General features: G+C 28.8%; 1 protein-coding gene across 2 annotated transcripts; it reads left to right on the forward strand.

Moving 5' to 3' along the window:
* The first annotated feature begins 3,504 nt into the window (after positions 1 to 3,504).
* On the forward strand, positions 3,505 to 6,905 carry LOC119616540 (G-protein coupled receptor Mth2-like). 2 transcript variants are annotated; one of them, XM_037972954.1, is made up of 7 exons: positions 3,505 to 4,059; positions 4,182 to 4,326; positions 5,562 to 5,753; positions 5,821 to 6,042; positions 6,102 to 6,252; positions 6,316 to 6,513; positions 6,570 to 6,905. In XM_037972954.1, exons 1-7 carry the CDS (start codon positions 3,586 to 3,588, stop codon positions 6,646 to 6,648), a joined length of 1,461 nt encoding a protein of 486 aa, XP_037828882.1. In that variant the 5' UTR covers positions 3,505 to 3,585; the 3' UTR covers positions 6,649 to 6,905. The 2 variants fall into 2 exon arrangements, with proteins under 2 accessions (XP_037828882.1, XP_037828883.1); XM_037972955.1 differs by having other exon boundaries at positions 6,316 to 6,510.
* Positions 6,906 to 12,058: the final 5,153 nt, after the last annotated feature.

The raw sequence follows: 12,058 nt of genomic DNA on the forward strand, positions 1-12,058 counted from the left end.
AAAGAATTTGTCAAAAATTCTCTTTAAAAAGAGATTTCATCAAAAATTCTCTTGAAAAGGAAATTTATTGAAAAATATCTTTTATCGCGATTCAATCAAAATTCCTCATTAATACAATTTTATAGAATAGTCTTTTTAAACAAAAATCGATTTTTCCATAACTAGACGATTTTATCAAAATTCTATTTAAACAGAAAATTTATTAAAAATTCTCTTGAAAAGAAGAATTTAGATAAAAAATTCTCTTTAAATAGAAAATTTATCCAGGCTTTTTCCTAAATAGAGAATATTGTTGAAAATTCTCCTTTACATAGAAATTTTATCGAAAATTCTCTTTTAAACTACTGCTGCTGGTCTCTTTGAGTGGTCTTGATCATATTGTATTCATATTCTCTATTATCATCATTCGTTGTTGCATCTGTGTGAAATCTAACACGCACTAATCATTATAATGTTACGATTACATTTAGCTCCAAACTGGACATACCCTTGATCGAACAAACGTACGTACACACACACACACACACACACAACAAAAGGGAAACATTAGTACTTTAGCAACAAGTATAAATAAATATTGTATGAATACTACTACGACGATTGGCACCCTGCTGTTATTTAAAGATCGATAAACAATGTTTAGTTGAAGTGCAAAAGACACATCTTTAAGTTGGTTTCTTATTCTCTCCTCCTTTACACTGCTACAGGTTGCAGCAGCATCCACTCAATAAAATTGCTTGTAGTACAACATGTACAACACAACATTGCAACATGTAACTTATCTGTAGCACATGTGGCTTTTAAAGTTGAATAAAATAAAGCACACAAAAAAAAATCAATTAAATAATATATATTTTTTTCATTACATTTATGTTAAATTCAATCAATTGTTTCAATTAATGATCAATGATCTATTAATGCTAATGATTTGTCATCTAAGTGGAAGTGACTAGAAAAAGGTTTTTTTTAGTTCATATGTCAACCAAATGGTAGTATTAGTCATTATTGGAAATAAATATCTGTATTGTTATATTTATTTTTTTTTTTGTTTTTAACTTTAAATATTGAAAATCTATTTCCTAAGCTACTACATACTTACATATGTATTTATAGTCAGTTTTAATAATGGTTTTTAGATAAAACATATTAGTACTATGATGACGCTAGTATGGCTGTATAATTGAATGAATGAGTCATCATTTTGTATTTAGTATTCCATTCATGTTTTATATTTTATAAAAGGAAAAAATGCTATGGCTGTCTCTAGAGTTAAAAGGTTAAAAATAAAACAAAACTATTAAGGTTTTGTTATAAACTTTAAACTACTACAAATATTAGTTAGAAAAAGATACGAAAATACTATAGTAGTGAAAATGTTAATATTTTATTACAAATTTGACCTTTTCAATTTGTTTTAAGTTTTTTTATAATAATAGTTTTATTACTCAAATTTTCCAGGCGGGACCAATTAAGGAGATCGGTTCTAGTTTTATATTAATGATTATTATTTGTTTTAAATGTTGATCATTTTTAGAAAAATAATAAAATCTTTTTCTTAAAGAAATTTTCTTTTATTTGTATTTTTTAAATGAGGTGATTTTGTAAACAATTTACTACATACATATGTATATACGCGTTAATTTTGCTTTAGAAATTTATAATAAAACTAGACTCGTGTTTACAGCGGTCTGTGGTTATTGTGGTATTTTTAATTAACTACATTGTAAACCATTTTAAATAAGTAAGATATTATGGACGGACATGATAGACAATAATTTATCCTATAGATAGATAGATAGATAGATAGATAGATAGATAGATAGATAGATAGATAGATAGATAGATAGATAGATAGATAGATAGATAGATAGATAGATAGATAGATAGATAGATAGATAGATAGATAGATAGATAGATAGATAGATAGATAGATAGATAGATAGATAGATAGATAGATAGATAGATAGATAGGATAGATAGATGATAGATAGATAGATAGATAGATAGATAGATAGATAGATAGATAGATAGATAGATAGATAGATAGATAGATAGATAGATAGATAGATAGATAGATAGATAGATAGATAGATAGATAGATAGATAGATAGATAGATAGATAGATAGATAGATAGATAGATAGATAGATAGATATATAGATAGATAGATAGATAGATAGATAGATAGATAGATAGATAGATAGATAGATAGATAGATAGATAGATAGATAGATAGATAGATAGATAGATAGATAGATAGATAGATAGATAGATAGATAGATAGATAGATAGATAGATAGATAGATAGATAGATAGATAGATAATAGATAGATAGATAGATAGATAGATAGATAGATAGATAGATAGATAGATAGATAGATAGATAGATAGATAGATAGATAGATAGATAGATAGATAGATAGATAGATAGATAGATAGATAGATAGATAGATAGATAGATAGATAGATAGATAGATAGATAGATAGATAGATAGATAGATAGATAGATAGATAGATAGATAGATAGATAGATAGATAGATAGATAGATAGATATATGTAGATAGATAGATAGATATATATGTAGATAGATAGATAGATAGATAGATAGATAGATAGATAGATAGATAGATAGATAGATAGATAGATAGATAGATAGATAGATAGATAGATAGATAGATAGATAGATAGATAGATAGATAGATAGATAGATAGATAGATAGATAGATAGATAGATAGATAGATAGATAGATAGATAGATAGATAGATAGATAGATAGATAGATAGATAGATAGATAGATAGATAGATAGATAGATAGATAGATAGATAGATAGATAGATAGATAGATAGATAGATAGATAGATAGATAGATAGATAGATAGATAGATAGATAGATAGATAGATAGATAGATAGATAGATAGATAGATAGATAGATAGATTAGATAGATAGATAGATAATTTTTGTACATTTAACATAGTTATGACCTCAAAAGCCCAATTCTGGAGCACTGTTGTACGGAGCTGGATGAAATAATGAATCGATTTTAAATAATTCCAATAGGCTTCGTTGTTGGGTCATTAGAAGAGTATGTGTCAAATTTCATTCAACTTTGGTATTCTGCATTTCGACTCGAAGCTCCGTCACTAAAATAACAACTTAGAAAAACGTAGTTACGATCGTAATGCAGAATACACATAAATATAAATAAAATGGAATTGCTTCTTATTTTTCTTACGATTACGTTTTTTCTTGGAACACCAATTTTCGATCGTAGCGTAACTGAACACACAAGGTTTACAAGGATACACATACAGACGGACGGGCAGACGGGCATAGCTTAGGTATACTTCATAATAGGTATATGATCAATATTTTTGGCTGTTACAAACATCAGCACAAACGCATAATACCCTTCACACTATAGTGGTGTAGGATGTAAAAAAACTAACACATTTTCTCGGTGATTAAATGTATTTCATTTAAATTCTATTCATCATCAGTCTCTATAAATCCTTCAATAACTATAAAACATTTTGATATACAGCACTTTAAGTAGAAAATATTCTAATAAAATGTTTATTTAAAATGAATTCTCTAATATTTTACACATTCTTTATGTGGCAACTTTTTAACGGAATCTTGTCAATATCCGAGAAGGATAGAATAAAACAATGTCCTTTTAGGGAAACGGTAAATCTAAAAAATCAACATAAATTTGTAAATGGTTCAGTTTTATATCAGGGTATAATAGTACCACCCGAAAATCAAACTCTCTACGATGCTGTATATTTTATGGGTAACAAGAAATCGGTGCCATTGCATTTAAGAGGTTGTATTAGAGAGAGTCAAGCTTGGATTAGTTTATGTTGTGGACTCGATGAGTACTATGATGATGGAAGGAGAAAATGCGACAAATTGAAGTCTAATATAAATATAACTAGTGAAATAAATTCGCTTATAAAGGCGAATATATTTAAACATTTTAAAGCTCAAGAATTCTATGAGTGCTGGGAGTCAACTGTACTACAACAAATTCCTGACAATTGGAAATTTTTTGAGGTTAGTAGTTACAAATGAATTGCATGATTCAGTTAGTAATGTTATTTAGAGAAATTAATTTTTGCGGTTATAAATTATTTGCTAGTAATAGAATTATTTAATTATTTTTTAAATTTTTCCAGCAAGGAATCTTAACACAAAATAAATATATGTTTCATGGTGAATTTTGTTTTTCACCACATTTGATGTCGAATAATTCTTATATATTAAAACCCTTCACTTGTCGCATGGATGATGATTTCAGCAAAATACTTTTTAATCAATATAGTAAGTTAAGAAAATACTCAATTATGGACTCAAGCATATACTAGTTATATATTTCAAATCTATGACAATTTGACAATTGTTTTTGAAACATGTCCTCTACCGGAACTTGCGTCAGTTTGGTTCATAACTTTATATAAGACTTTATATAAGATTTTATTACAATATGGTTATATTCAAAAGATTTATTGGCGACTTACAGATTATATAAAGAGGCGTTTTCATGGGGTATAGTCTCAAATAAGACCCGTTCACATAAAATTTGTTGATGTTTATAACTTTTATAAAAGTATTTTAAGAAGCCTATTGACTACTACCACTGAGACTATTTATTCTACTGACTAGTCTATTGACTGGCCTGTTGACTAGTCTGTTCACTTGTCTGTTGAGTAATCTACTGATTGGTCTATTGACTAGTCTGATGACTAATCCTCTTACTAGTTTGTTGACTAGTCTGTAGACTAGTCTATTGATTGGTCTATTCACTAGTCTAATGAATAATCTATTGACTGGTCTATTTGCAAGTCTATTGACTAGTCTAGGTCTAGTCTTTTGACTAGTCTGCTTACTAGTCTATTGACTGGATTATTTACTAGTCTATTAACTAGTCTATTTACTAGTATATTGACTAGTCTGTTCACAAATATATTGATTGGTCTGTTGACTAGCCTGTTATATGGTCTACTAATCTATTGAATAGTCTAGTGACTAGTCTATTGAATGGTCTATTCACTAGGCTATTGACTGGTCTATTGACTAGTATATTGATTGGTCTGTTGACTAGTCTACTGACTAGTCTGTAAAATAATCTACTCACTAGTCTATTAACTAGTCTGTTCATTGTCTAGTCTATTCTTTAGTCCATTGACTGTTCAATTCTCTAGTAAGTCTAATGACTACTGTATTGATTAGTATATTGACTAGTTTTTTGACTAAATCACTGACTTCTTTATGGAGCAGTATTCTGTCTATTTATCGGTCTATATACTAGTCTACGGACTTGACCATTGATAAGTCTATTGACTAGTCTGTTGTCTAATCTACTGACTAGTTTGTTGACTGGCCTATTGACTATTGTTTTAATTTGTATTGACTAGTCTATTGATAAGTCTATTAACTAGTCTATTATCTAGTCTAGTGTTTAGTATGTTGACTAGCCTATTGACATTATTACATCACAGCGCACCATCACCCCATTATAATGGTGAGATATAAAAGAAATACATTTTTACTTTCAGATTTGAATACATCGTTATTATTTTTAATTCCCACCATATTGATGAATTACCTGTTCAAGCAATTGCGAATAGAGCTGGCCGATAAACTATGTTTCTATTATATTACTTCAATGACATTGGGCAATGCAATTTTTAGTATACTTAATATTGTATTTAAAATGAAGGGCAATGTTATAGTGTTTGTAATCTTGGGTGAGTCTAAAATTTAATATAAAACTTTTGCTATATTTCTTTCTTTAACTGATCATATTTCTTTAAGGTTTTGTGGCTTATTCTTGTCATATAGTGGCCCTTTTATGGCTAAGTGTTTTGTGTTACGATATTTGGCTGGAAGAAAAGAATCCTAAACAATTGACTATATATTCGTTATATGTTGGCTTTAGTGCTTGTCTAGCAATGGTTTTCTTTATTACCGTTAAATTACCCTGGGTGCGTGATAATATTTATAAACACACTATTGATGAAATATGTTTATGGAATGGTAGGTTTCTTTTTAGAAAAGATTTTCATCATTTAATCTTTGAACATTTGCATTTACAGCTGATAAATGGTCTGCATTACAATTTTACGGTTTAACTCTTTTAATTTTAATCTTAACCTTTCTTAAGTTTGCTCACTCGGCATTTATGATTTACGAAATACGTAACGATGAGGAAAAATTTAAAATTAATCGGCATTTGTTTAAACAAAAGTGTGTAAGATTATTTAATTTAACTCAACTCTTTTCTAAATATTTTATTTTTCAATTTTACAGCGCTATTTTCATTTCCCGTTTATTTCTTGTATTGGGCGTTCCTTGGTTTGTTCACATTCTGTCTTATTACACTGTGGATAGTAATGATTTTAGTTTTGTTTTTTTACTGGTAAATTTTGGTGATGGAATTCAAGGCATTTTGATTTTCGTATTATTCGTGTGGAGAAATGAAATTTGGATTTATTTTAAACAAAAGTTGTAAAAAAATGTTTAAGATTTTTAGATTAGATAAACTAATTTTATATATTTTACAGAACCTGTAAAGTTAGAACACCGCAAGAGGATTGCATACCACCAGCTTGGATGACGGAAGTCACGGGACAAAATCCATAATAGTTTTATCATACAGTTTGATTACAATGAACTTCAAAACAATTTTTGTTTAAGTGTTGTTCTATTTAACTCCCTGGCCTGGAGATTTCCATATTGGTTTAAAGTGTTATTAAATTATTGTAAATTATTTATATATAAAAAAAAACAAGTAAGAAAGTATAGTCGGGCATGGTCGACCATATGATACTCAACACCAGTGAGTATGTTTAAAATGAGGATTTTTAAATAATAAAGCATTTAATTTGGTTTTAGCTTAATTCCGAAATATTTTAACAATCTGTTGACAAAAAAGAGATTTTCTAAAAGAGGGGTTATATGGGGCAAAGGTTAATATATGGCCCTATCCTTATACATTTTGGTAGAGGACTTTGTACAAATGAGGCTTGATCTTTTATCTTTTAGAATTATATAAAACTAAATTTTTCCGATTTTTGAAGAGATATTAGAACATTCAACATAGTTATGAGCTCAAAAGCCCTATTCGGGGTGATGGTTGTATGGGGGCTAGGCGAAATAATGGACCGATTTTAACGATTTTCAAAAGGCTTTGTCCAAAAGTAGCGTGTAGCATATGGTTTACATGGACACACACAAAGATAAATCGACTCGTGTTACAAACATCAGCACAAACACATAATACCCTCACCACTATAGTGGTGTAGGGTATAAATATATATATATATATTATTTGAAACGAATCGAAAGGAACATCAGGTTTGCTGTAGTTATTATTTAAAAATTAAACACAAAATATTTTTTGATAACGAAAATTTCTTTGAAAGTTTATTAAAATTATTTCTTTAAACACTTTAACATTAAAGGCGTCAGTCTATATGTTGTGTTTTGGAAATAAAAAACCGTTTTAAATACAATCTTTTAAAGTTTTTTTTTTTTGTTAATATTTAGCAGCGCCAAACCAACACATTTACCTACATTCTAAGTAGTACATGCTAATAAACAGTAGCAACTTAACAGTTTAACTTTACATACAATAAAATACCAAATTGTATGGTTTGTTGTTTGCTACTTAATTCTTAAAACTTCCTAACCCCCTCCACCTCCCACTCTGCAACACCCTAAGCGCCCTTTTGCTAACAAGTAACAATTGTACAAAACAAAGAAATTTAAGAACTAAAGACCAACAAACATTAACAAAAAAGGTGTTTCTTTTTATTATATCAACAAGAAAATTCCTAACAATGCAACACAGCTAAAGAATATGCAACAATAACAGCAACATGAGCAAAAGTAGTAAGCAGCAGTAACAACAACAACAACAAACACAATTACCATGAAACAATATTACCACCATCATCACCACCACCGTAACCAGCAGAAGCAGCAACAGGAACAGCAGTGGCAGCAACATATGCATGCCTAAATGTTGTTGACTGTTTGTTTGTTTGTTCGTTCGTTTGCTGCTTGTTGCTGCAGTGCTAATTGTGAAAGCAAAAAGAGGAAATTAATGTGCTGTTGTAAATAACAAATTATTGCACACTTATTTTGTTTTCCAGCAACATCAACTGCTGCTTGCAAAACAAACAACAACAACAAAAACTGCAACAAGCTACAGCAGTTGAATGTTGAACAAGTTCTTCTTGTGTTACTGTTGTTACATTCTAAGAATCCTTTTTTTGTTATTTGGTAAGCTTTTTTTTTTTTTGTTGGCTCAACGAGACAATCAGTTTTAATACTGACGCCGTCTCGTCGCCTTTTATTTGTTTTGTTGTCTCTTTAGCTGCAACTACAACAACAACAGCAGCAACAGGAAAAAGGAATCAACAAACGAACTGAATCCATGCTTCCATATTGTTTTGTTAGTTTTCATCATGGATCAAAACTGCTAAAACCAAATCACTGAATTTTCCTAACAATTGCAAATGCAACAAACGGTTTAAAAATAGCATCAGCTATAGTCTTTTTTTCAGTTATCTAAAGGAGCCTCCACAACAAATAATATTTCTTAACATAATATCTAGCCGAAAACTTTGTAAGCGCCTTTAAGTTGATAAGTTGTATAGTTTTGTATGTCTCATGCAATATTGTTTCAAATCTGTTGTGTTATTTATATTCAGTTCAAAGATTCCTGCAGTTCGAGATGGTTGTATCAAACTATTGAATTTTTCTTTGGATTACAGTATTCGTTATGGAAATATCGAATGTATAGATAACTACTTATCACACGTTTGTTCGATTAAAAATTTACGCTTGTATTTATAAAAAAATCTTATTTTGCTTTTAATGCACTCAATAGTTAAAGCACACTTTAGCCTTAAAAACCATTAATAAAATTGTGATATTCATAAACAAATAATAAACGTATATTAACTATTGTGCTGATTTATGTTTAAGTTGTCAGCACTGTACAATATGGCTGTCATTTTATGTGTTAGTGTTGCGTACAATTAGGATAAAATAATCGTTGATTCGGTTTTCTTACTTTCATATTTTTGTTTATAATAGATTTTTGACAATAAAAACAAACTTTTAAGAAAAATTAATATATATATATGGCTTTAATAAATGTCTATTTAGTTCAGATGTATAAATATAACATATAATTTCTAATTATTATTAAAGTATCCGAATAACGGATATTTTGCGACAAAATATACATCACTATGACACATTTTCTTATTTTTACTTATTTTCCTTGTAATTTTTGATAAATTTTTGCAAATATTGATAAATTTCTTTGATATTTGACTAATTTTAATGCCGGCGAATATATTTTGCATTAGTATAACACTAATCAATATAATTTACATGGTTAATTACTTTATGGCATTATATTTAACCAACAAACTTTGAAAAAGCCAAATCAAATGATTTTGTCCATCATTTGGTTGACAGACGGGCATTTCCAAATTGCCTAAAAATAGTGCTGGACAATTGGAATATTGTCAAATATTCATGCATTAATCCAATAATGCCTAGATTTGAGTTTTTTTCCTCAAAATATAATCGTTTAAAAATTTTCTGGGATTTTATTTACAAATTTGTAAACGTTAAAATTAGAATTTTTAGATTTTATTTTAAAAGAAACCATAATTACTTTTCGCAATCAACCTAAAATTACCGGAAAAATCTTTATCTGAGAAAAAAATTGTTAAAAATCAAGTTATTGTTGGCTTAAAGAAGGGTCGAGCCTACAATAAAATTCTTCTAATTGTCAATGGTTTATTGAAGGTGTTTCACGTTTATAAATACGATTTTCCTGAATTTTGCCTAAAATTTTTTAATAAACCTAAAATAAGTTTTTATAAATACAGCCGTTACTCTTTAATAGAATATCTCTCATATTTATAATCGATTAATAAAGTTATTAATGGTTTATAACAGGCATTTTATATGGCAAACTGTATAATAAACCAGAAATAAACTAATGATAATTTTATGAATACAAAAAACTTGTGTTGAGTTAAATAATTAAGAACTAATATACCACAAGAACAAAAATTTTAAACTGACTACTCTCTACATTACTTAGAGACAATAAAGATTTGATTGACTGCCTCTCTGTGTTGTTCAAGTAGTTATTTATCAAGTGATCCAAAAATATATTAATAGAAACTAATTAACTAAAATACTGTCTAAAATCATTACACTGACTCCTTGCAGAACTGCGGGAATTTTACACTACTTAAACTTTAATTTTAAGAAAATTTTAAATATTTTTATAGTCTTTTATTGAAAATAAGTTTAAACTAATAAATCCATTTCTATTTGAAAAATTTGTTAATACCTTTTTTATTATGCTAATAACTGTTAACGAAATGATAATGCTTATTAGTTTCACTTTCGAGTCAACAGTCTGAGTCATACATAGTTTCCACTAGTAGGAGGAATTTTTGTATGTAGTTTAGTTTGTTTAAGCCAAAACTTTTTCAAATTATATATATCAACATAATTTTATTATTTACTATATGCCTAGTAGTGTTTATAAAAAACCGACTTTTGGAAAAACCGGTTTTTCGGTTAACCGAAAATTAACCATTTCTAAAAAACCGGTTTGTCGGTTAACCGAGTATAAAAAACCGGTTAAACCGGTTAACCGAAATGTTTGGAAATCTTTAAAATATTATAATATATAGTTGAAAAATGTCATTTTGCGAAATATTATAAATTACTTAATAAGATATTTGCATTTTTTAGTATAGATATGTACATTAATATATCATAAGAAAACAAACTTATATAGATCTGAAGATATTATTGATTCGTTAGGTATATGGAAGTTGCCATACGAGGGATAAATTGACCATATATATCAATAGCAAAAATTATGCCCAGAACTATAAACAGTGTTCAGGTTCGCGATGATTGTCTCGACATAGACAGTGACCTCCCTCCACTCACTACGCCTGTGGTTGTTCAAATTACTGTGAATGACGCTTAGGAATATTGACAGGTGTCATTCTGACTTCCTGTCAATCAACCTAAGCGCCATTACAGTTTGTGAAAAACCCCAGCAGCATAAGTTCTCGGACGGCAACAACAATCCTTATGTTTCGATAAATAAAGTCCGTTTTGAGAACGTTTGAGAAACTTCTCGATTTTTACTATACTCACGCAGTAAACAAGTAAGTATATAGATAATATTTGTTTAACAATCTTAGGTCTGTTTTCATATGCACAAACGGAAAATAATGTTTAAAATTATCTATCCAAAATTTTTAAAAATCACAATAAAATATCAAAGAAAACATACAATTTTGTACTAAAAATTAGATTTTTTTGAAACCGGTTAACCGAGACTTAAAAACCGGATAACCCGGTTAACCGAAAACCAATGTTTTAAAAAACCGGTTTGCGAAAAACCGAAATATGCAATAAAAACCGGTTTTTCGGTTAACCGGTTAACCGGTTTATAAACACTAATGCCTAGCAGAAATCGAACTGATACCTTAACTAGTCTTGAGACTGGACATGAAATGTTTGTATGTTCAAGCAATAATATTATTATATCCTTCACCTTCATGAGAGGGGCATATAAATGTTTGTCATTCTGTTTCTAGAAAACCCTATAAAGTTTATATACTCCGGTTCCTTATAGATGGCGCAGTCGATTAAGTAATGTCTATCTGTATGTCTGTTGAAGTCAATTTTCTGAAGACTTCAAATATCTTTTAGATCCAAATCTTCAATAATTCTATCAGACTTGAAATTTTAAAGCAGCAAAATTGGTTCATAACAGAGTTATACACAAAATTCCGCAACAAACCATGAAAATATTGTAAAAAAATACGAATGTAAACAATAACAATATACAGCCTCATACCTTAAAGTATAGCAATCGGCTCAGAATCACTTTCTGATTCGATTTAGCTATGTCCGTCTTTCCGTCCGTCTGTCTATATGTCCATATAAACCTTGTTCTCACCCAATTTTCAAGATAATTTTGACCCAA

This window comes from Lucilia sericata, unplaced genomic scaffold (genome assembly GCF_015586225.1).
Source record: "Lucilia sericata isolate MDLA Ls3-8-SP2 unplaced genomic scaffold, ASM1558622v1 Contig000079F_arrow, whole genome shotgun sequence".
Lineage (NCBI taxonomy): Eukaryota > Metazoa > Arthropoda > Insecta > Diptera > Calliphoridae > Lucilia > Lucilia sericata.